Genomic DNA, 26,796 nt, shown 5'->3' with positions numbered 1-26,796 from the left:
TAATCTTGCAAAAAATCCACATATACAAAAAAGTTAGGATTGTGTTCATAGTCTGTACCAATATACATATGTTTTAGATCAACTCAGTCTCATCACACTTACTAGTGAGATTTACTTCCCGCTGCAGGAGATAGCCTGGGGCTAGGGTAGGAGTGGGGTATATTTGCTAATGACGTGAAAGCTATCAACAAATACGCCACTTGCTATGGACGGTCCAGTCTTCCTATAACGAGTCCTTGGTCATCACACTCATGATAGGACTATCTACAGAGGAGGGGCGCCTGGGCGTTCAGTCCATTAAGCATCTGACTTCAGCTCAGGTCATGATTGCAGGCTCCCTACCCAGTGGGTAGTCTGTTTCCCCCTCCTGCCCCTCCCCCCACGTGTGCACATGCTCTTGCACACACACTCTCCCTCTCCCTCTCCCTCCCCCCCCCCCCCCCCCCCCCCCCGCGCGCGCTCTCAAATAAATAAATAAATAAAATCTTTTAAAAAAGAAATACCTACAGGGCGCCTGGGTTGGCGCAGTGGGTTAAGCCTCTGCTTTCGGCTCAGGTCATGATCCCAGGGTCCTGGGATTAAACCCTGCATGGGCTTTCTTCTCAGCAGGGAGCCTGCTTCCTCCTCTCTCTCTGCCTGCCTCTCTGCCTACTTGTGATCTCTGTCTGTCAAATGAATAAAATAAAATAAAAAAAGAAATACCTACAGGGTAAAGTGTAAACACACTGCTCTTATATCCAAGACCCTAGATAACGTGGAACAGCCACTTTTTACCAAAGGCTTCTCGCAATTCCAGTCCATTAAGGCTGGGTTGGTTACTTCACCCCTGAAAGACAACTTTTGCTTTGTCCCAGTGCCCGTGTTTTGCCGGCTACCACTTGGAATGGCTCCTCCTCTCCAATAATACGTTTTACCAACTCTCTCCCAGGCACCACGCTAAGACTCTTGCATCGTGTTTAATTTTCACTGTAACCCTATGAGGCAGTCTACTGCCCAGATAGTAAGCATCTCTCACAAGCAGCTCGAAAAACTCTGAATCTCTTACTAAGACTCTGCCTGACCTCTTCCCCTTCTCCCTGAAATGTTTTCTCTAATTCTTACATGGAATTTTTGTCTGTAAACTCTTAAATTGTTGACTGCTTCTTGACTTCCCTTCTGTTATTATGCTGTGGTTACTCTATTATTGTCATTTTTGCTTTGCATGTGTTCGTGGTTTGCTTCCCCTAAACAGATTATAAGCTCCTTAAGGGCAGGAAATGGTGACATTTCTTTGATTCTCTTACAGTTCCTGGTAGCATGAGGTTCACGGATTTGTCCCATAATTTATGTTGGAGGGGTTGGATTGGATCCTCCTATAACGGTCCAGCGCTGTCCTCATGAAAGTAAAAGGGAGAATGTACTCTTCTCTCACTTTCCCTGTGCCTAACTATAGCTGTCCTGTCCCTCCAAGGTAGTAAGAAGTATTTCTGAGAATGGGCAGAGCAGCAAAAGAACCCTTAGCAGAGGAATTGCGTCTAAGCTGGTCCTTGCCCAGCACGAGAAATTGCACTCTAAGAAAGCAGAACTGAAACAATGTCCCAGAATACATATTTCTCCTCAGTTGTTCTCAGCCTGAGTGAATGATTGAACAGCCAGCTCAGAGCCTGGTGAAGTCTTAGATGCGAGAGCCCTCTAAGAAATCAGGCTCACGGGAGCCATCTCTGTGTCTCTGGGCAGCCCCTCTAGTCTCAAGCCTCTGGGTTGCAAAGCCTTTGTCCTCTGAAGGGCCAGGCTGTGGCCTCAGCATGCTCTCTGATTTACCTCATCCTGGCCCTGGCTGTTCCTAGAATCGCCATCCATCTGTGTGAACACCACCTCGGCGATAATTATATTGTCCCTAAGCAGGAGGGTTTGGATGGCATCCCAAGCTCCTTGGAAAAAAGCATTCCTTCAAATTAGCTACTCGTTTCACAATCATCATTAACAAAGCAACCCATTCCAGTTCCAACTGAACAACTTCTCAATCACATTGCTTCTTGAGAGGATCAGACCCAGCTCAAACCAAGATGAATAGGACCTATTGATTAAATTCCATTCTCTCAATCCGGAGCATGACTAGTTTTGATCCCAAGCTAAAAGCTGGCTGCTGAGGTCCTACAAGGAAGCAGACAAGCAAACACAAAAAGATTTTACGTCAAATTCTGAGTACTGATATCTGAACACCGAGCCATCTATTAACTAAAACGGAAAGATGATCGTAAAGATGGCACTCTCTTAGTGCTAACAGATTTAAAGATCATTTAATTGTAAGAGTAAGTCCACAGAGAAACACCATCATTCTTTTCTGTTTTCAAAGAGAAGAGCAGTGTAACCTATCAAAAAATCTGAGTGCTCACAGAGCATTTTTTTAAAATTCTAGACCGATTTTTCTTATCATTTGACTAGAGCTTATAAATCATAAGTTTTCCCCACCACGGAGTAATTTTTCAGGAGAGATTTTGTTATTGTGTTCAGAGACTCTCTAGGCAGCAGCAGAAGGTGCATGGGGTGAATGTCTTCTTACCTTCAGCTCCTTGGTTGTGTTAAAAGTGGGGCAAATGGGTGATCAGGAGCTGTTTCTTCAGGGCTTACATCCTGCACCTTCTTATTATTCACTAACTAGTACAGGGAGATGGTAACGACAAAGAGAGCCCAGACTTAAGGAACGAGATCACCCTCCACCAGTGCAAAATGTCCATCACTCCCCACGGGGTTCAAATGAATTCTAAGCCCACAGGTCACTTCTGTAGAAGCATACTCTCTTAATAACATATTCAAGGCCCCCTTAAATTAATTCTCTGTAATCTTGTTTTTCTTCTTTTTTTCCCAACAGTCAACCCCTTAAGAAAAACTATTTCCACATATGCAATCAATTTCAAAGCATGTTGTTAAGTGAACACAGGATTGTTAGTCATCACCATTTTTCAGTTATGTGGATAGAGTGTTATAAATGGATATTTTTCCCACTCAGAATGGGATGAATAGTATTTCTTTTTTGAGCCCCAGCTTTCACCAAGGACTTAGGGGGTACCTGTCCCCAAACTATTTTCAGTCGCACCAAATCCTGGTGGAAGCTCTTTTTATTTATTCATTTTGACCACCCATGATTTTGCTCTGTAAGCTGGTTTTCTTTCCAAATGTTTTCTTGGAAACACTTCTAGAGCTTAATCAGTCAGTCTTTTCTGAGTGATGATCACTAGGCATTCCTAAGGTGTATAGTGTTAAAAAGAAAATTAACTAAACAGTGGGGCCTGCTACTTGCATTTTCATTTGCCAGGCTGACCTCTCCCAGATCCTATTTCTATAGGGTTTGCTCCACAAATATGCCCAGATGTTGAGCAACCAAAGAAACCCATCTGCTTTTGAGGGTAGAACCAAAACCTTATGTTCAGAGACTGTTCATCATAAAGTGTATAAGTATGGATTTGTCATGAGGTCTTTTAGGAAATAAGGAAGAGCACATCATTTAAAAGATGGTCCCTTATGGTTCTCTGACACAGAGCAGTTGAGATAACATGAGGTAGAAGAATAGTCCAACTTAGAAATCTTCATTCGAATGTGTTATAGAATTGCTAGATGAACAGCAAGATGAAAAACAGCTCATATTCTTGTAGGTACTTGGTGAAATTAAAATACAATAAAACCTGGTTGCCAAGTGTTTTATAACAGAATACCACAGTCTGGTGGCCTAGACAACAGAACAATAGAAATTTATTTCTCAAGTTCTGGAGACTAGAAGTTCAATATCAAGGTGCCGCAGATCTGCTATCTGGTGAAGACCAGCTTCCTGGTTCATAATCAAGCATCTTCTTGCGGTGACCTCACATGGCAGAAGGGGGGCCAGGGAACTCTCTGGGATCCCTTTCATAAGGGCCCTGATACTGTTTGGGAGGACTCTGCTTCTACCTGATCACCTCCCAAGGTCCCACCTCCAAAGAGCATCTCTTTGGGGATTAGGTTTCAACCGATAAATTTGGGGAAAATACAAATATCTAGTCTATAGCATCTCGTTAGCCACTGATACTGACCTTCCCTGGTGCTAAGGGGTCAACAGAAGACTGACAGATGGAGCTCACAATTCCAATCAGAGTATCAGATCACAAGATTTAAAGCAGGCCTCCAGGTACCTGAGCTGATCAGGTACCTAGCCAGATTTATACACGACTGCATATCCACTGTTGCAAGACTAAGGCAAGCTCTTACCCAAAAACTCTTTCCAGATATAAAACTTAGATCCATCAGGCCATCTTGGCTGCCATTACATTAGCCTTAGTAGAGGTTCTAGATCAGCACAGTGCAGGAGAACTTCCTTCGATGATGGCGGTGTTCTATGCTGCCCTACCCACTAGTACTGCAGCCACTAGTCACATGTGGCTCTGGGGCACTTAAAATAAGGTTACCGTGGCTGAGGAATAAAAAAAAAATTTTAAGATTTTATTTATTTATTTGACAGAGAGAGATCACAAGTAGGCAGAGAGGCAGGCAGAGAGAGAGGAGGAAGCAGGCTTCCTGCTGAGCAGAGAGCCTGATGTGGGGCTCGATCCCAGGACCCTGGGACCATGACCTGAGCCAAAGGCAGAGGCTGAGCCACCCAGATGCCCCGAGGAGTAAAATTTTTAATTGCCTTTCATTTCCATTAATTTAAATGTGGCCACACGTCGGACAGCAAATCAAACATTGCAGCCCTGCGCTGGAGCACAGTAGGGGCCTCTGGGTGCCCTCCCTGCCTCCAGCCTTCTCACCACCCTCCTAGCCACGTTTCACATGTTACCATGGCGCTCTGTCTACAACAACTAGTCTGATAAAATCATTTACCTTTCCTGATCCATTAGTGGCTTCTCATGTGGCTGTGAAAATCAATTCCCAGCCCCTGGCACAACCAATAAGCCGTCCACTGTTTGTCTCCTCCTACCTTGATCCCGTCTCCCTGTGTGTGCTTGTTGCACTCTCACACCCACAGTACAGACTCTGCTAAGGCACACATCAAGTCACATGGCCTGTGACTTCAGTGCCCTCTCCATTCTCACCCCCCTGGAGAAGTCCAATTCATCATTAAAACAAAGACGAGGCAGGGTTTCCCCTCTGAAGGCTTCCTAGACACCCCACTCTCCCCTCCCTACCTCCTGCCTCCTACTTACTTGACACACTCCTTTTTTACTTCCTTCTGTTCATTTCCATCCCAAATCTTCTCTTGATCTCTCCCTGCTTTTCACTCTTTCTCCCACTTTTAAGGTTTAATCATATATCATAAGTGACATCCCTTTTAGGCTATCAGCTGTAAGTCTTGACAAATGCATTTAGTTCTATAACTACTGCCACAATGAAGTCAGCCCCTCCATCCACTCCTGACCCCCAACCACCACAGATTTGTTTTCTGTTCTAGTTTTGCCTATTCCCATAAAAATGGAATCACCCAGCACCTGGCCTTTGCAGTCTGGCTTCTTCCGCTTTATATTCATCCATTTTGCTTCACGGGTCCGCCCTGGTGAGAGTCCTCTGCTTTGCGGATGCACCGTGGTCTCATCATCCATTCCCTCGTTGAAGCCATTCACATTCTTTACTGTTTGGGTGATTGTGAATAAAACAGCTATGAAACTTTCATTTAGGTTTTAGCATGGAAAGAATTTTAACTTGAGTAAGTATGTCAGAGCAGGGTTGCTGGTTCAGTTGGTTTCCAAACTGGGGTACCATTTTGTATTCCCCCCATATGAGGGTTCCAGATGGTCTACATCCCGTGTGAGGACTTCTTTCCAGGCTTTCTCGTCATCGTTGTGGTTTGAATTTTAGCCATTCCAGTAGGTGTGTAGCGATGTCTCATTTTGGTTTCCATTTGCATTTCTTCCCTAAGGACTAATGATGTCGCAGGGCTTTCCACATGTATTTTGGGGGCCTTCCTTCCATCTTCCGTGATGCGCTTTGTCATTCCCGGTCTCTTCCCTCTAGCGTGTAATTGGTATTTCGCTGTGGACAACAAAATACATTTTCAGGCTCTTTCGCCTTTCGTTTTTCGTTTCTCACTCATTTCTCATGTTAGGGTAATAAAAATCATTTTATGATGATGATCTCAGGTGAAATTAATTATGGAGACATATGTCTCCTTAGTAAAACTGAAAACACATAGAGTCACTAAGCTTTAAATGCAAGGGGTGAGAGAAAGGCACGTAAGCAGAAATCTAAATGAAGTTAAAATGTGCAGTGTTGGGAGAAGAAAGAGAAGGCTACGAAAGAAAAATTGTGAGAGATAACCTCCTTTTCAAATAAGGAAAGTCTGGCGTGATTTACTTGGCCACTCACAGGTCACACAGTTGTTTTCGAAATTTATATGTGATCAAGATCTCCTCATTCCTGACCACAAGACTTAAGGGTCCTTTCATATTTAGTTTTATCCAGTCCTGCAAAATTGCATTATTTCAAGTTAAAACATGATATACCCCATTCATGGAACTTTGGCTTCTGTGGGAAACTGAAGACCCCATAAATATTCATGTAATCTTCTGGATAACATATTGAAAAGGACAGCTGGCTCAGGAGGGATCATTTGCCTGGGTTAGTATCTGTTTCCGTTTACATTAAGAAAATATTGCGAGAAGTTATTATCTACCAGAGGGCTTAGGGGAATACAATGAAAAGCTGATACTGTACCTGATTGCTTTTGACATTTACCTATTGTAACAGGGAAACTGTGTGAAGATAGCCAAGTGACTTTTTACAAAACACAATTTCAGAAGCTATAAAAGGAAAAAAGAGATGGCAGAGATAGAATACACTGCATCTGTAAAAATGAGAAACATGACTTGTCAGCAACACCTGCTTGTAACTATCAACCATTTTTACTGGGCCTGCTGAGAAATCACTGAAAGCCAAGTACATTGATGGGTGTGAAGTCTCAAAAGGCAGTCAAAAGATACAGAAGGGGAAAAAAGTGTGGTTTTATTGAACATTTTTAACCCAATACCTGGGATTGATGAAATGTAATTTTATGACATTTTCTCAACTCTTAAAAAGAAACAGTTGGGGTTTTTTTAATATTTTTACCTGTCAGGACTACCGAAGACAATAGCACTTTTAAAGTTTGAGTACATAAATTATTGATATTTTTTATTTTCCAAATAGATTCCAAATCTCTAACTGGTACACTAAAATTCTGATTGCAACCACTGATTTAAATTTATGAAAGATATTTCCAGTTTCTAATTAGTGGTGGTAAAATGAGAACATGTTTATCCCCTCCTGTTGCTCAGACACCAAACAAATGGGAGTAAATGAAGAAGAAAGCAATGAGCATAAGTGAGGAAGATATTTTAAAGACAAAAATGTGGGGGCGCTTGGGTGGCTCAGTGGGTTAAGCCCCTGCCTTCGGCTCAGGTCATGGTCCCAGGGTCCTGGGATCGAGCCTCACATCAGGCTCTCTGCTCAGCAGGGAGCCTGCTTCCCCCTCTCTCTCTGCCTGCCTCTCTGCCTACTTGTGATCTCTCTCTCTCTGTCAAATAAATAAATAAAATCTTAAAAAAAAAAAATAAAGACAAAAATGTGGCAACTCATTTTGCAGGACAGAGGAAACCAAAAAGAGAAATGGATCACACAGATCTTCTCATTTCTTTAGAAGTTCAGCAACTCAGAACTTAAAAAGCTCAGGATAGAATGGAACACAACAACCATGACCACCAAATGTGAAATGCTCATTTTTAAAGTAGAAAACAACCAAGCGAAGAAACAATGATGAAAGAATACTAGAAGAAATGGAGATAAACAAGGGCACAAAAGAAAGCTTCAAAACCATCTCGCTTATATACATAGATATGAGAAGATATTACAACCTTATGATTTTTTATTTTGTAATAAAATTGAATACTACAAAAAAGAATACTATGATTCAAGAAAGAATTCTTAGAAATTGAAAATATCGTAGCTGAAATGAAAAATTCAGTAGAAGGATTGATAGAAGAGTAAAGGAAGTCACACAGGAGTAGGACAAAGAGAAAGATAAAGTATGAGAGAAGTGATAAATGACAGATCAACCCAGGAAACCAATATCAAGCCAATAAGAGTTTCAGAAAGAGAGAGCAGAGAAACATAATGAAAGTTATCAAAGAAACGCATAATGAGGGCTGCCTGGGTGGCTCACTGGTTAAGTATCTGCCTTCAGCTCAGGTCATGATCCCAGGGTCCTGGGATTGAGCCCCACGTCAGGCTCCTTTGCTTGGCCAGGAGACTGATTCTCCCTTTGCCTGCCACTCATTGCTTGTACGTGCTCTCTCATTTTCTCTGATAGGTAGATAGACAAATATAATCTTTAAAAAAATAATAATAATAAGTACTATAATGAAAGTTCCCAAAACCAAAACTGAAAGGAACAAGCCTCCGGACTGGAGTGAACTACAGCACGATGCATCGTTGTGAAACTTTAGAACCCAAAAAAATACAGAGACAACCTTTAACATTTCCAAAAGGAAAAGGGGAAATAAAAAGATCACATACAGGAAACAAAAATCCTAATGGATTCAGACTTCTTAGTAGCAATGCTGGATACTAGAGAACAGAGGAGTAATACCTGTAATTCTGAGGAAAATTGATTTTTTTCAAATCTGTAATTTCATATAATCTAGAATTTAGTTAGAATTCAGTCAAAAGAGAAGGTAAAAATGAAGACATTTTCAAACATTAAATACTGGCAAATTATTTTCTCCCCTGCATGTTTTCTCATTTTCTAAGGAAGATACTGTAGGATGTACTCAAGCAAAATGAGAGAGTGAACCCAAAAAGTGTTCCCAGGGGTTACAGAAGCGTACATCCCACATTGGAGGGCAACAGGAATCCCTTGAATATCACTGAGCAGCAGAACTTGAAGGAAACCGACCTACTCAAGGGAGGGAGGTCGCTCCCCCACCCCGTCCTCAACTCATTATGACTTGAGCAGCTTTGGGGGAAACAGTTAGGAAACAGTCAGCATATTGTAGACATGGGGGGAGCAAGGATGCAATCAGAAATGTGATTCAGAATGAAACAAGATGGGACTGGGAGGGAGACAAACCATAGTGACTCTTAATCTCACAAAACAAACTGTGGGTTGCTGGGGGGAGGGGGGTTGGGAGAAGAGGGGTGGGGTTATGGACATTGGGGAGAGGGTATGTGCTTTGGTGAGTGCTGTGAAGTGTGTAAACCTGGCGATTCACAGACCTGTACCCCTGGGGATAAAAATATATGTTTATAAAAAATTAAAAATTTTTAAAAAAAAAGAATGTAAGTTCCACATAGGAAGAAGAAAAAAAAAAAAAGAAATGTGACTCAGGGTGGGAGGGAGGAAAATTGTGTAGGAAAAGAAATGGAACCACAAAACACTACAGTGAGCAATAGTTACATGGTAAGACTACAAACAGTGAGAACTGGTTTAACTACACTAGTGATAAAACTATATTGGGGGGCACCTGGGTGGTTCAGTGGGTTAAGCTGCTGCCTTCGCCTCAGGTCATGATCCCAGGATCCTGGGACTGAGCCCCACATCGGGCTCTCTGCTCAGCAGGGAGCCTGCTTCCCCCTCTATCTCTGCCTGCCTCTCTGCCTATTTGTGATCTCTCTCTCTCTGTCAAATAACTAAAAAAAAAATTATAAAATCTTTAAAAAAAGAAAAAACTATATTGGGATGAGGAGAGGAGGTGGGTTGCAGGGTGAGAGTGCCAGAGCCTCTATCAGGATAGGAAGTCAATAGATTTGGCTCTAGCTGACAAATTAAGAAGTAGCCTATATTATGAGACTAGAATTTAGAAATATGAAGAAGAAAGAGCCGACAGACTTTAAATGTTTGCCTTTAGGTCGTTAGAAGTGACGTTAGAGGATTGGGGCAGGAGACTAAGGTTTTTTGCTTACAAACATTTTATTTTGGTTGTCTTTTAATTTGTGCATGAATTACTTGAATTAAATTGCTGTCATTAGAAGAGGTTTCCAACTACTAGGAAACAGTTATTTACAGTTTACTTTGTCCCTTTTACATCATGATGTGAGTTTTGAAATTTTTATATGATTTTCTCATTTTATAGACTAATCCAGTGTTTTCTAGTAATAATTGGATAAGGCTCCTGCAATTAAATTGTAAATAAAAAGGAACCTCCTTATTCCGGAACTCAGTTTGTCATAAAGCTAGCACCTAACCCTTTTAAAGGTAGATTTGCTTGTTTGGGATGGGGGCTGTATTACCACCATGTGGTAGTTCTGAGAAAACAGCCAACATTGTGACTGTTTTCATAAAGGAGTAAAACAACTTGTTTTTTCCTGCTTGGCAGGGAAGAGACCTTTTATCATATTTTAATATTAGTAACTCTCTCAACTTTTTTCTATTATTACTGAATCAGGTTGCTGTTTGGTTATTTGTAAGCAAAACTTGCTAAAAGCTATACAATTTTACTCTTGAAAATCACTCAAGGTGAACAATATAGAACTTTCTCCATCTACTCCTTGACTAGAGAATCCTGGGTTCCTGATGTTTACTAAGTAACGGAAATGTATTTCTTTATCAGGTTTTTTGGGGGGGGTTGCGAAAAAGTGCTGATAGGGTTGATATTTGACTTAGGAGATCAAATTTTTGACAGTAACTTTCAGACCAAAATAGGCCAAAAAGAATGTCCCAGCTACCTATTAGCAAGGTAAAAATTGAGTCTGTAGGATATACCATGAAATGAGAAGACCTCCACAGAAGATAAAGGCTTAAGTATCTAGAAGTAGAACTGTTTTTCCATTCTGTCTGTTCAGCTCCTCATTCTCTCACACACTTACCCTCCTGGCCAATGACAGACTTGAGAATCACGACTATTCTGAAGTTTCTTTGGTTCCTGCCGTTCTAATGTCTAGACACTGTCAGGTTATGAAGGACATTTATCAAAAACACATAAATTCCTTGAAATAGGAATTTATAAAAGTCTGTTTAAAGACAGATAAAGAAGAACTCAATAAAGAGTGATTAATTACATAATGTCCACAACAGAATTAAGGTCATATTTAGCATTCTTGAGTCAGTATGTGCAAAATTAAGGATCTTCAATATACTTAAAAATGATCTGGACTACCTCTACTAGTGATGTGCATGGGGATAAAAAAATGAAGCCACAAGAAAAACGGATTATTTTTCTCCTTCCCTACCACCCAGCTTTGTGATAATTTTCCTTGGTGACTATAACATGTTTTCATTTACATCATCCACCGAAGACACAAAAACAACAGAGTGGTATAAGGAGGGAATAAGTTATGGTTGTATCTATATAAGATCAACCACGTAATTTTCAGGGCCCAGAGCAATATGACCCATCAGGTTACAGCTAATTACAATTCCTAAAGCAATGCAATTTTCTTTAGATTACCAATCCATTCTCAGTACTTAGCTAAGGGATTTTTTTTTAATTCGTGCAAAATAAAAACATAGAGGGGCAAGATAAGTGTTTCTTGCTTTCCAGCCATGTAGTTATTACTTTCTACATGGTGCTTTCTGCCCTCGGAAACCTGAGTTTGGCTGGGCTTCCAAATTGCCAGTGATGGGCTTCCCTTCCCATTCTCCCATCTGACCATCTGCTTATTACCAACTACAGGGTAACTGAACTGTTCAACCACAAGAGAATGACTAATGGTTCGGGGGCGGGGGTGGGGAGTGCACTTTTGGAATATGTAGTACTTTAAACACCAGCTGCTCAATTTTGGGGTCTTGCAGCTCAGTTGGCTATGAATGTCAGGGAAGACGTTTTCATTTTTGGAAATCAAATTTCACAGACTTTTAGGGGGAAAACAAGTCAGCTTTTTCTTAATTTTACTGCCAGTTTTTTAAAAATATCAAATACATGTTTTTGCCACATCTTCACCTCTTGATGACCAAGAAACACTCTTTTGAAGGACACTGTGTCACATTCCAGGAAGGGACAACATCTAACTGAATGGATGAGTCACAAGAGAACACGCTTATCCAAGATTTCTAAGAAGGAGACATGGAAAATAAGGAATTAATACTCAGCTCAGGTTTCTGAAGTCAGGAGAACAGGATTCTGCACCACAGGTTAAAGTGACAGGAACCCTTGCTCTATGCTCTTCTGTTTCTGTGTGTCCAGGGTCCATGTAGAGGAGCTGGCTAAAGGCATCATATCAGGGATCTCAGGGAGGGAAACAAGAATTGTGAAGGCAGGAGGGATCCCACGTTCAAACATTTCCTCTCTTCTTCTTCCATGGATATGATGGGTCCCTGTGTGCCACCATGAGTTTTTCACTAAGAGAGCTGCCATTTAGTCTTGGACACTATGTGTCCTGTTCCCTAGAATGACCCTCCTTTTTCCTTACCACTCTGAGTCCACACGTGGACTCAATAATCCATACCTCTTCTCTACTCTTGTTGCCTGTTACCTTTACCATGGAATTGCTACTTTTGTTGTATTTTTATATGAATCTCCCCAACTAGGTTGTGAGCTTTTGAGACCAGATGCCATGTGTTGTTTTGTTTCTCTCTTCCATGCTGCACCAAGGCCTGGACCTGTTAATAAGATGGTGCCCTACAGAAATGTGTATTCAATGGAGTAACTGATCCTCTTGTCCCAACCCACAGTTCTGAAACTAGTCAGTAAGTCATCGTCACAGATTATTTTAAGAAAAGTAACTGGAATCTTCCAATGGAACACACATACACACACGCACACATGCACACACACTTCTTTTCCTATCAGGTCACAGATTTTAAACCCAGACTAACCTTCCCTGCCTCTTTAAGCTAATGACATGTTGTATAACCTTCACAAATTAATGGAATTGTGAGCCAATAAGAGTTTATGCTATTGATTGCCTTTGAAGTATTTACTTTCGTCAGACTCATTTCAGAAACTTCTTGCTTGTAAGTTTGACATGATTGATGCAGAATCCACTTTCAGTATCTAGTGCTTTCCTCCACCTCCGTCTACAATTCCACTTTGTGGATCGATGAACAAGGAGGTAATTAAATATAAATTTAAGTCATGGGTTTTCCTTCTCTGAAATATAATACATAAAAAACAACAAAGAAACATGGAGAGAGGGGGAAGGTGGGGAGGCCCTTCCCTCAGATGCAGCTGAGAATTTCAAGAAGAAACCATCACCAAAAGTTTCAGGAAAAATCCAGAAGCAAGAAAAGTCATCCAGGCAACAGTCTCATCTTCTTTATGGGAATAAACCCAAGGTAAAACTCAAGAATTCACTGGTTAGCTAATGGTTGAAGGAGCCTGGATAAACCATACAAAAGTCCCAGAAGAAAAGCCAGCTGCAAAAAGAGAGGACCACTGTATCCTCTACTACTGTGACCAAAGACCCAGAGACTCCAGACCTTTTGAACAAACTTAGCATCCAATCCAGTGACTGTCTCTGAACAGCCCTAAAACAACAGTGCTGTGGTTGAGTAGGGCCAAACCGTTCATCTACAGGAAAATATAAAATCAAAAATATAAAATTTTATAATATAAAATATACATGTACCATAGTGTTTTACTCACAAAGAAATAAAGAAAAAAAAAAAAGATGAGTTTCTTTTTCCATACTTTATGTGATTTGCAGTTAAAGGGGAAATTTTTAAGTCGTGGCACATTGTCTCCTTCCCAAATGTCAGTATGTTCAAAGCCACATGACATATTGCAACTTCTCCCAAATATCTGTGTATCCTTAGCACACTGTCAAGAAGACTGGTTCAAAGGCTTGATTTATTTTGCCGCCTGACAGATGATGTCTGGAAGGCATGCTGTCTAAATGGACTGTGCTCCGACAGTTACCTTAGTCATCAATTCCCAGAGAATTAACAAGCACCATTCATCCCAATAATAGAAACCAAGGTCAGGGCCTCTTCCATGCTCTGTAATTCCATTAGCAATGCACAGAAAGCACTCGGGTCATAAGTTCTGTAGACCTTATAACTGAGCAAATGGAACTGCATCTTGTTTTCAGAGAGAATCCTCTGTGAGCACACCCTTTGTCAATGATTTGTTGTACATCAACGATAAGTGTACTTACACATGTAGGGAAAATGCTGGTAAGGGAAAAGTGAAGCTGTCTTCAGCTGCCAAGAGTTTCAAGCACTGTTTTTATTAAAGTAAATGCCAATAGAAAACAATTTGAACGAAACTATGTCAGATACTTGCAATTAGGGGCAGACCTTTTTAAATTGTGTACTCAGTCAAATTTTATGTAAGCCACTCAGTCATTCTAAGTGGCTACCGTAGGACTGATTTCAGTTTTCATTATTTCATTTTAGTTTTTATTATTTTAGTTTAGTTTTTATTCTACCTGCCATGGTAAAGTTAAAATGGCCTTGAAACTGAGAGTTATCATCATAAGCAAATAAATCTGGTTGCAATGAAACTTTCATCTCAAAAATCTCAAGCAGCACGCTTTCCTAAGCTAAATCTTACCAGCCATTCCTTCGGTCCTCATAATTCAAGTTGCTTCCAACCTGGCATAGATCAAAAAAAGGAGAGAGTAACCTGAAAGTTTGAAGCCACAGGCATAGATTTGAAATCTGGCTTCGTTACTTCTTTGTTTTCTTGACAAAAAAATAAGCATGATTATTTTACTTTATAGCTACATCATACTGTTGCTATAAGATTTAAAATAAGTGCTTAGCACAGTGCCTGGAAACTAACAAATGATAACTTATTGTTTTTGTTTTTATTGCTATTGAGCTCATAAAATGTGTGTGTGTGCATGCGCACACGTGCGTGTGTGTGTGTGAAATCTATGTTTTGAAACATTTGGGGTTTTTTGCCCAGTAGATTCTAAATGATCCACAGTAATGGAGGGAAGTTAGAGGCATGAATAATTCAAAATAGCAAATCATCCAAATACCAGCTGTATGTGTTTTAAAGTGTATTTTTAAATTTCATTTCAAATGTATTTCTAATGCCCAAAGAAATGACTTCAAATGAAGGAATGACACCATGACGTGAAGTCCCAAGTAAAAGGGATCTGAGGAACTGTCCAGTTTCCCCGCCCCTCCTCTCCTCCCCCTTGCTTCCTGCCTCTCCGCTCCTCTCCCTTTCTCCTCGTGCCCTGCCCGTCAAAAGACAGCAGCCACAAAGAACCAACTTCAGGCCAAATTTCCACCTCTCACTCTCCCCTGAATGAGGGCCACTGGTGAAGTGTTGAGGATTCCCTGCTTCGAGGCAGGCTTCACTCCCCAAACACAAGTCCCGGGGGCTCTTGCAGCAAGTGCTTGCATGGAGAGAAGAGACCACACGATGTCAAGAGACACGGTGTGGAGAGCAAAGCCTGTGGAATCTGACAGACTGGGATTCTAAATCGTGGTTGGACTCTGTGACCTTGGGCCAATTGCTGGTGTCTGTACCTCAGTTTCTTCCACTCTAAACATGTGGGAGGCATGCCATCGGCTATCTCCCATGATTTGTTAAGGATAAAATGATATATATTTTAATGTAGTCATAATTTGTGTGTGTGTGTGTGAGTGTGTGTGTGTGTGTGTGTGTAAGGCTCAAAGCAGGTAATGAGGACATCTGTATTACACTGATTTCCCTTTGAATAATAAACTCTTACTTATAAGCTGGTGTTTTCCTACAGAGACACACAACATCTTTTTTGGAAAACCAGAGAAAAACAAACAAGACGCTTGCCCTCATCTGGCATCTGTAGATAATCCCCCAAACACACCTCTCCTTCCCAGATAAAGCTGTTTTCCTGTGGTGATCCTTAGGAGACACTGTTGTGTCATAAGTGAAGCATTTCTTCAGTTTTAGTGATAGGATGGGTTTACCACACATGGAAGAATTCAAGCTGCTACCTACAAGAAGCACATATCAATAGTGATATCAGAACCATTAAATATCAATATCAATAGTGATATCAGAACCATTAAAATATAATAGTAATAAAAAGAATGAAGGAAAAGTGAAAGCTTGCAGATCAGTTCTTACACCAGGCACTGTCCTAGTCACTTTACGTGGGACAACTCAGTTGAATTGCAAAGCCATCCTGTGAAGTCAGTGGTATTATTATCCCAATTTTCCTGTTGAAAAACGAATCAGGGAGGTCCAGTAACTTTCCAAGGATCACATGAGAGATAGCAATAGCTATGTTGGAAACCAGGGAGACATGTATTCATGGTTCAGGGGAGTACCGTACTGGAAGGGGACAAAAACGGGAACGAATTGTTCACTCTCGTTATGGCAGAAGACCAAGCAATTTGCAATAACTTATTTTTTTTTTAAGATTTAATTTCTTTATTTGACAGAGAGAGGGGCAGCGAGAGAGAGGGAACACAAGTGGGGGGAGTGGGAGAGGGAGAGGCAGACCTCCGAATGAGCAGGGAGCCTGATGCGGGGCTTGAACCAAGGACCCTCGAGCCTGAGCCGAAGGCAAACGCTTAATGACTGAGCCACCCAGATGCCCCACAATACCTTATTTTTTTAAATAAGTAAATGAATGTGTTCTTATTACATTTCTGCTTGAGAAGTACCTTGTCCCGAGAGCCCAAGATGATCTTTAGTATGCTTTAAGTAAGATGTTCTTAATTAGAGCCATCAGTGTCTGTGGTAAATAAAAAGGTGTTTGAGCTTCAAACATGATGCATTGACTTCAGGATCACGGACTCAGCCAGTGTTTTCTTATGCGGTCTGTAACTTTTCACAGTGGAGATATGATCAAGGCCCTGGGTCATTAACTCACTGATTGTCCTTCCTTGCTGTGGTTATTAACGGATGTTCTGCCTTTATGCTGTACCACGGACGTAAGATTGAGAGTTCAGGGAACGACATTCCTAGAACATAACAAATCCTGAGTGTCTCTGCCACTTTTCGCAGATAGATGGGTACCTGACGTCCACAGGGAGAGCAACAACACAGAGTCACACTGACAGGTGATTTCCTGGCTTGGGAATCCCTGTCTACAAGGGAGAAAGGAAAAGGAATGGGATTCTAGATTGTAACCTCCTTGGGGCAGGGGAGCGGTTAAAGGGACTCTGTGTGCCATCCGTATCTGACTCCAGAAATAGGTATCCTCATAGGCGCTCACACATTTACAGCGGATAGAAGTCAACCTGCTAAAGAATCTTTATCCTCTTGTACCTGGCTGTCCCTACATAAGTAAGTAAATAAATAAATAAATAAAATAACTTTTCATTGTTTTAAAGAGACATATGCCCTCTTTGATCAATACTGTGCACATTTTCTTATTTTAATATCTAAAAAAATTATATAACATCTTACAGTCCACGGAGTGTCCTTGTTTAATCAGAAGAGTCGAGTCCCTCCTCCTTCTTTCCCTCCTGCCCTCCCTTCTTTCTTTCTTCTTTCTTTCTTTCTTCTTCTCTCTTTCTCTCCCTCTCTCATTCTCTTTCTCTCTTTCCCTAAAACAAGTGTGTCATAATGGCATTTTTCTTTCTTCCTTCCCTCCTGCCTTCCTTCCTTCCTTGTTTCCTCCCTTCCTCCCTCCCTTTTTCTCTTTCCCTAAAACGAAAGCATGTTGTAATGACATCTTAGTTTTGATGAAATATATTATGCATCAGATATTAGCAAGATCCCAACACTACTTAATCGATTAAATCAGAAGAGGTAAGATTTGAAAATTGCATTAACCTTGAAACTGAAACTTAGTAACTGATGGGAGACTGAGCATAGCGTCTTCATCCACAACATCCCACATTAATATAGATATCTTTCCTTCCCTGTTTTCTCCTGTCAATAAAATGGAAAAGGGTAAAAATTAAATTCTTAGCATTTATTGTATCTTTCTGAAACTGTGGATTATGGTCTCTATGGTATGAGCTCACAGCAATTTATGCCTGTGGTTCTCCAGGTTTTGCATGTAGTGGAATGTCTTGAGGATCTATCTAAAAATTCATGATTCTCACCTGCTGCCTGGACATTCTGATGGACAAGGTTGGGGTCTGGCCCAACAGGCTATATTTTTAATTCTCGAGTAATTGTGATGCTCGGAAGCGTGAGAACCCCGGGTCCCTGTGTTTGGAATCGGCCCCTCGCTGCACAGGACCTGAATTTAGAAGTGCTGATCTCAGGGGTGTGCACAGAACTGCCTTTAATAAGCATGATTATGATTTCCAGAGGCAAACGTACCGATGGAAGGAAGACTTCTGACATCACGTTGTTTCCTGTGGGGCTGGGACGCAAAGATAGAACATGGGTTGGGAACACCCCTGATGCCTGATTGTGTTGCGGATTGTTCTAGCTGTGCCCCATAAAATCGGACGCATCATCGATGGGAGTCCCGCAGATCGTTGTGCAAAACTGAAAGTGGGAGACCGGATCTTGGCAGTGAACGGCCAGTCCATCATCAACATGCCTCACGCAGACATCGTGAAGCTCATCAAGGACGCGGGTCTCAGCGTCACCCTCCGCATCATTCCTCAGGAGGGTGAGTGCCCGAGCCTGGCTGCCGTCCGTGCAGGGCCAGAGGCTCCAAAGTTGATGCTCACTGCCACGTTTGCAAAAATTCACACACCCATGGACCCCAGATCCTGTTTTCTCCGTACCAGTTTCATTCACAGATCAAGCTGTGTGATGTTATAGATAAGGAGTGTGAATCCCAAAACCCTGGGTTATTCAATCAGCCCCTCTGGTCCCAGGAGTACTCTTTTTATGGTGATATGAAGCCAGAACCCATTCAACAGAGATGATAGAGTTACAACTCTGAAAAAGAAAAAAAAGTATTTGTGTTCACAGTGAAGCTCCGGAGGATTCTTCAAAGTCAGATTGATTCTGAAAAGCTGGAGGAAGTTTTGTGGTATAAAGAGAGCTCATTTAGAAAAATGGTGCGTCTGCTAAGAATTTTAAATTCCCCACTTAGTCTTTTGAATTTCTCTGTATAAGGACGCCCCCCTGAGGCCCGAAGAGTAGTGAGCATCACAACTCACAGTTTTGAGGGCCACAGGGATCTAAGTGCCTATTCACCATAAAGTCCCAGACACAGCAAGTTCATTACCGGTTTGTAGCTGCTGACTCATTAATGATGTTGGAGAACGCAGTCCCTGGAGATCACCGGTAGGGGGGTCGCAGCATCCCACATGGAGAGGGATGGGTTTGCTCCCCCTGGTCCCCTCTAATTTACTCTGTCTCCTGATTCCCTCTTGGGGCTATTGGACACTGAGGCCTCAGACAGTCACTGGACTTGCAGTATAAAACAGTGGCTATCACCTGAGATGATTTTGCCCTCTGGGGAATGTTCAGCAAGGTTCGAAGACATTTTTGATGGTCACTATAGGGATAGGGATACTACCGGCGTCTGGTGGGTAGAGGGTGAGGACACTGCTAATCACCCTATAGGGCACAGGACAGCCCCCACAGCAAAGCATTATCTGGCCCCAAATGTCAACAGTGCTGAGGTTGAGAAACCCTTCAGGGAGAGAAGAGATTTTAAAATTTGGGCTGTCAGAGAAGAAAGGGGAAGAGTGGCTTGTAAAGGAATAGATCATGTCCCTTTCATCACCCAACCAAATAAAAAGAACAGAAAAGAAAATGACCATGGTGTTTTTAACCTATTATTTGCAGACACCATTATGTGTAAAACAGTCAATGGAAATTAACTCTAAGCAAGATTGCTCACTAAAAATCTGGCTCACATTTCCATTTTCCCCAGGCTGAAATATGTCTGTTCTGTTTCTATCACATCATATATACAGATAATTTTAGTTGAACGTGTGAGGCTATTAGAGGAAAATCCAAAAAGCTGTTTTAGCAAAGAACAACTTCATGAACACTCTTCTGTCCGATGCTCTTTTTTTCTTTCTGAAGAACCAGGGAGTTCAGGGAGTTATTAAACAATAAGACTAACAAGGACCTAGAGAGAACATTGTGAAAAGCATTTATTTCTGTTATATTAAGTTCCTTATCCAAACTTTGGAATACCAGTAGGACTTGTCATTACAACCAAAAAGTAGTGGCTTGAATGTTTTCTGTCAGTGGGCAACACTGGAAAAATAGAATATGTTCTAGAGCTCACTCCTATGGATTATATTTTCATTGTTTTAATTGCTTTTTTTTTTAATTGGAAACTTTTCTCCTGACAAAATGACATGAGACTCTGTTTCTAACCTTGCTTAGCAACACTTATAACTAATGACATAACACTAATTCTGGGAATGGTATTGGAACTTGACTGGATAATTGATAAGTTTAACCTGCCGTCTTAAAGTCTAATGGAAACTGAAATAACCAAGCCTTGAGTCTCTGAGGCGGCCCTTTATCAGATGCCAACCTGATTGCATTTGCCACGTTGGTTCCCCTTTGCAGAGCTCAACAGCCCAGCCTCGGCACCCAGCTCAGAGAAGCAGAGCCCGATGGCCCAGCAGAGTCCACTGGCCCAGCCAAGCCCGGCCACCCCCAACAGTCCTGTTGCCCAGCCAGCTCCTCCTCAGCCACTTCAGCTGCAAGGACATGAAAATAGGTAAAGTTTCCCCTGGCTTTTCTGACTCAGAGAGGTGAGGGAGGTGGGGAGGAGGAGAGTTTGGGACAGGACAGAACGAGACGCAGGCAGAAGAGAACTTTTCATAAAGTAGAAATCGCTATGTGCTCCTCTCTGTGATTTTGAGATGGTGTGTGTGTGTCACCAGTGTGATTTTATTAGCAACTACAAGTGTTTGTTCTTCACATTAAGAGAACCTTTCCTGAAGAAGTGATGAGCAGTTATAGATCCAGAGGCACTAACGAAGTTGGAAAGCACACTGAAGAGAGTCTAGAGTAAAGAAAACAGACAAAGGCCCTTTGGCAGGAAGGAGCATGCAACCTTGAAAGGGGTGGAAATAAGGTAGTGAAGAAAGAGGCCGGGAGCGTGGTTTGAGATGAACCCAGTGGGAGTGGTAGGGGCCCCTCTACAGGGTCTTATGAGCATGTTAAAGATTTCGGTCTTAAGTGTAGTGAGAAGTCATTGGAATGGGTTTTATGCTGAAGACAGACATCCCTGGATTTGCTTTCCAAGGCCTCTCAGTTGGCCAACTGGAGAACTGACTAGAGGCTGGTCACGGGGGATGTAGGTTACTCAGCAGTTAGAGGTGGCCGCCAATGTCCTGGGGTCAATGACGGTGGTGGCTCAGAGAGTAATGGTGGTGTGGAGAGGGGCACATGTGGAAAGACTTGTAAACATTAATAAACGTCAGCATTTTTTTACTGCGCATTGCCTTAGAGCCTCCTACCATGATCTAAGGAGGTTCTTCCATTCCAGATCAAAAACTCATGTAAATAAGGCACTTTGATCTTCTAGAAGAAAAGGATGCCCTGTAAGAACAGCATTGTCTTCTTATTGCAACTTGACTCATGTGTGACAGGGAGGCTGGGTTAGTTGAGCTGTTAAAGAAAGAGGTAAAGACACATTCCCATGCTGTGTCCTCTCTCTCAGAGGAGAAAAACAGAACAATCTATAGGAATGTCTCTGTGTACAAAACCCTCGCGGGTCTTTTCCATAATTCTAATGTTTTCTGAACATCTGCTTCCCAGCTTCTGCCTCCCATGTTGGTGAAGATGAAGTGAGACCCAATTTCCAAGTCCCAGAACTCTGTGGGTTTATCACTTACAAGGCTGCAAAGCAAATATTTTCTCTCTGCCACAGGTGCTATTTCCAGAAAGCCCTGCTCTCCTCAGAGCTCTCCCGTTTGCTTTCACGGAAAAGGAAATGTCTGTTGTCCTCAGCTGGTAATGGGTTTAATCTATTCCAGGGAAGAAAAAAGACTAAAAACCATAAAGCAAATGATAGGGAAGTAAGAATTTGACCACCCGTAAGAGGAGTGAGTCCTGGGTGCCTCAGTAATAAGTCACTGATGTGTCCCCTATTTCAACGAATCACATAGGCTTTCCCCAGATCCCCCTTCAGACTCAGGAAGTGGCTGAGTGAACACAGTCTTTGGGCCCAATGCAGAGTCTTCTGATGGCTCTCCCACTGTCTGCGAACCTCCCAGCCAGAGTTCCATCTCACTTTTCCAGAGTCAGACTCCCCTGGACGTTGGCTTCTTGCTTCTGGCTTCGGGGTGGGTAATCTCATCCCTGTCATATTACGGGGTCAGTGGAGGAATAACATCTGGACAACGTCACGGTCATTCCCCAACTTCTACTACTACCTCACAGGTGGGACTTGTCGTCCCTTAGCAGAGAAGTAGCGGTCTTTGGAATATTTTTTTGTCCTGACTACAGAATAAAACATTTCCTAATCCTGGGATTAACAGATGGACCTGATTCAAATTTTTATAAATCAACAGTGAATTTTCCTGGAGTTCTTAGCTGTTGTTGCTTCACTAATATTAATAGCCTGGAAAGTGCCGACTCCTAGAGGGACCTCTCTTGGCACTCTGGTTTCCTGCCTTCACTGTGGATGGTTAGCCGGTGGCTCATTTACATATGAATGAAGAGATTAATCATCTTACAGATCCTAGAATCATTTCCTAGCTACTTTTTTTTTTTTTTAAAGATTTTATTTATTTATTTGACAGAGAGAAATCACAAGTAGATGGAGAGGCAGGCAGAGAGAGAGAGAGGGAAGCAGGCTCCCCACTGAGCAGAGAGCCCGATGCGGGACTTGATCCCAGGACCCTGAGATCATGACCTGAGCCGAAGGCAGCGGCTTAACCCACTGAGCCACCCAGGCGCCCCCATTTCCTAGCTACGTTTAAAGATGGTCTGTGTATCAGGAACTCTCTGCCTTTCTCTGGATCAGGCTAGAGATGTCCTCAAGATAGCTTGTACGCCAAGCATCCTGGATGTGTCTCCTCTTAGTTCATTTGTATTAGAAGTGCCCACCTAGCTCCATGTCACATCCAGCCTGGTTCACCAGGAAAGTCGGAGAAAATTAAATGGCAGTCTGCTTGCAAAGCTTATTCTATGATTAGGATGACTGAATATTTTAATCCCGTCTTGTTTACTCTCAGCTTGGCTTCCAAGGGACACCCTGCACATCTCTCCTTATTTATCTGTCCCTTAAAATCCTTTCGGTGTCTGCTCAGGAAACAAAATAGTTTTAATATGGACATGAGCAAAACAGTAGTCAAGGAGAAGCGTTTGTTGAAAACAGCAAAGAGCCAATGTATAAATCTAAATAGCAGAGTTCGCCTTCCCCAGCTAGGGCAATTAATATTTGACTGCGAAAATAATGAATACTGTTATGCTGAAAATAAATAAAAAATAAATTTTAAAAAAATAAAAAAATATATTTGACTGCGTTTTAAACGGCGAGGTCAATGGAAGAACATTGGAAATTGACTTCTTTCACAGACTTTAAACCCTAGATGCTTAAGGCTGGAAGGAATTCTTAAAAGGCCCATATGAGGCAAAATCCCACAAGATCCCCAATCACGGGCAATGTTTCCTGGTTCTGGAACTTGCTCGTACCATCAAATTCTGTTAAAATTTGCCACTGGAAATCTGGTTTTATTATCTCTAAAATCTCTTTAATAATGGAATTAATAACTACAAAGAGTAAAGGAATTTTAAAGAGGCCGTATTTTTTTTCTTAGTCATCTTGAGTTTTCCTGAAAATGGAGTTTTTTATACATTCAAAGCAACGTAATTTTTGCCCAAGCCGGGATATCATTAACTTAGAAGTCAGCAACACGCATAAAAAATTAAGCGTATTTTCCTTATTAAAGACTCCTCAATGTGTAATTTAACGTAAAATCCTGACACTCGGCACTGGGGTCAAATGCGTGTTTGAGCACCAGAAGGCAGGGGTAGGTGACAGCTTTTGCATCTTAACGGCTCCTATCCTGGGCTGCTGCGTAATCTTTGGGGAGCCTGCATTTCACCCTCTTTTGCTACACCTCGTGACACATCTGGTGGGAAAGGGAGCATGTAACAGATACGGCATGCCCCTGGCACACGGATTATGAAAATAAAGTGACTCAAAACACTGTGATGTCTAATCTACCAAATAGTTTTCTAGGAAGGCATCGACGCATGCCCACAAATGCCAGCCAGTTGGGTTCTTTTGCTTAACTCCTGCATTTGTGCGGTTAGGAATTGTATTCAAAACATGTTTAAAGAATCCCGTTCTCAGCATGCACACTTCCAATCTGTGAGGGCACTGGACACCTTGCTGAGCTACAAAGCAAAGCCCAAACTGTGCAGTCCCCAAGAGGAATGTGTCCCATTTGCAGGGGTAAGTTATAAACGGGACCTGCTCAAAGTGTTGATTGAAAACCTCCTCCAAAAACCCCAAGTAAATACATCTATGGCTCTACATTCTTAGTGTGTCCTCACCAAATATTAGATTGCAGTAATGGCAATTGTTCAGGGGAGTGATATTTAAAAATAGTAATAATCAGCATCAGTGAGACCGTAAACCAGTGTAAAAAAAAAAAATCTGGGTTTTAAAGATAAAAATTCTACTGGTTTAGATCCTGTTTTCTCAACACATTTGAGTTTTTCCTTGGTCCTGAATATTTTCTCAATTCCTCAAACCCTTTATATTAATTTTTGATAAAATAGTCATTAGATTGAATGTGTTCTTTTTAATCTTCCTGGATTACTGAGCAGCTCATTATGGACTGTGGCTGTGACAGTAGACAATGAATTACAGAATTAAGTTGCCTTTATACTATGGTGATAACTTTTCAGGTTACATTATTAATGATCCCATAATGGTAAGCATTAACTCTGTTAGTCTCCTTTTGGAACTGGGAACGCCTTCAGTTTAGAGCAGTTTGGATTCACAAAACAACACTAAACAACTAACTCTGGTTTCTGTACTTATTTTATGAGTACAGAAGCCCCAACTCCCCCTCCTTAATCTACAGGTTTGCTTCCCATGGTCTCAGGTACCTGAAGTCAAGGACCGTCGGGAAGCAGATAATCCTCCTTCTGACTGATTGTCAGAAGGTCAGTAATAGCCTAGCCTAAGGCTACACAATGTACTCATAGTGGATAGGTCACACCCCTCACTTCATCTCATCACCCAAGCATTTTGTCATTTCACATCATCACAAGAAGGGTGAGTACAGGACAGTAAGATACTCTGAAAGAGAGAGACCACACTCACATAACTTTAATACAGTATATTACTTTGTAATTGTTCTGTGTTATTACTAGTTACTGCTGATAATCTCCCACTGTGCCTAATTTATAAATTAAATTTTATCATAGGTGTGTACATATAGGAAAAAGCATAGTATATACAGGGTTCAGTACTCTATGCATTTCAGACAACCCCTGAGGTGTTGGCATGTAACTGCCACGGATAGGGGAGGGACTGCTGTGAGGAAATATCTAGAAACGAGAAAGAGACAAATGTTGGACACAAACACCTTTGCCTTCCCTTTCATCCCTTTCGTCTTACGGCCGTGGTAGTATCTGATAATAGCACCTGATACTGATCTGGTAGTTACAGCCTAATATTTAAACTCTCTGTAATATGTTCCTACTCTTAGGAGTGACCCAGTGACTTGCTGCTTGACTTGTAGCTGGTGATTAGAGTTTGCTCTCAGTCTTTTAACCTCTGTAAGATAGTCAAAAGGACCCAACCTAGTAGGTTAAAATAGCCCTTCATTATATATTCATGGAATATTTAGATCTAAGATCACTTTAGTTGTGCTTTCATGAAGTGATGAATGTGTGTGGGACAGAGAGAGTTGAGAGAGTTGAATAGAGTTGATTCACTGGTGTTGAGACACACTGAGTCTGAGATTAGCTCCTAGCTTTGCTACAGTTGTACAAGGTTTTAAGTAGCCAGAGTCAAAGAGGACTGTCCCTAACTCCTTTTCCACAAAGCCCTGGTTGAGCCATCATGTTTACCTTGATTTCTTATTTCTTTATTTCATTTGTCAAAGATTTTAAAAATAGTACTTCTCATCAGTAACTTTCTCAGGATCCTGAACCCGCGAAAGGACCACCAGGAGGGGTGGCCCACCCATGCCTAGAAGTCATGTGGTCCTTGTAATCCCCTCAGAATCCTGAGTTATCCGAGCAAATCCCATTTCCATCATTTAGTTACAGGTCAGAAGTAAAAGCAAGGCAAGATGTGAAACCAGACATCCGACAGCCTCCATTCACGGACTACAGGCAGCCGCCACTGGACTACAGGCAGCCACCGGGAGGGGACTACCAGCAACCCCCACCCTCGGACTACAGGCAACCTCCCCTGCTGGACTACAGGCAGCACTCCCCTGACACCAGGCAGTACCCTCTGGCGGACTACAGGCAGCCCCAGGTACCTCAGAGACCCTGTCACATTTCGGTTTCTAATGAACAAACCTGTAATACACACACACACACACACACACACACACCTCTGATATTTATTAATGGTGCTCGAATGAGAAAACCCAAAGGAGAGGTAATATCACTCAGGCCTGTGTGCCGTCATTACATTTGCCAAGTAAATGGATGAATACCAGAGTAAACATGCTCTATAGTAGGTAGTTTTGTTTTGTTTTGTTTTTTAAGATTTTATTTATTTGAGAGAGACCGACAGAGACAGGGAGAGAGCACAAGCAGAGGGGAGAGGGAGAAGCCGGCTCCCTGCTGGACAGGGAGCCCAATCTGAGACTCGATCCCAGGATTCTGGGATCATGACCCAAGCCAAGGCAGATGCTCAACCACTAAGCCACCCAGGTGCCCCTACAGTAGTTTTCTTTTTTTTTTTTTTTTAAGATTTTATTTATTTATTTGTCAGAGAGAGAGGGAGAGAGAGCGAGCACAGGCAGACAGAGAGGCAGGCAGAGGCAGAGGGAGAAGCAGGCTCCCCGCCGAGCAAGGAACCCGATGTGGGACTCGATCCCAGGACACCGGGACCACGACCCGAGCCGAAGGCAGCTGCTTAACCAACTGAGCCACCCAGGCGTCCCTACAGTAGTTT

General features: G+C 42.0%; 1 protein-coding gene across 4 annotated transcripts in view; it reads left to right on the top strand.

Moving 5' to 3' along the window:
- Positions 1-26,796, top strand: part of MAGI2 (membrane associated guanylate kinase, WW and PDZ domain containing 2) — a 1,353,147-nt gene that overhangs the window by 1,207,878 nt on the left and 118,473 nt on the right. For all 4 annotated transcript variants that reach the window (XM_044245895.1, XM_044245894.1, XM_044245897.1 and 1 more), the window contains 3 exons: positions 18,196-18,381; positions 20,256-20,409; positions 25,929-26,148. In XM_044245895.1, the coding sequence (XP_044101830.1) occupies positions 18,196-18,381; positions 20,256-20,409; positions 25,929-26,148 (560 nt within the window). The remainder of the gene's footprint in view (positions 1-18,195; positions 18,382-20,255; positions 20,410-25,928; positions 26,149-26,796) is intronic.

Source organism: Neovison vison, chromosome 4 (assembly GCF_020171115.1).
Source record: "Neovison vison isolate M4711 chromosome 4, ASM_NN_V1, whole genome shotgun sequence".
NCBI classification, from domain to species: Eukaryota; Metazoa; Chordata; class Mammalia; order Carnivora; family Mustelidae; genus Neogale; species Neogale vison.
This window is presented reverse-complemented; position numbering and strand designations above follow the sequence as displayed.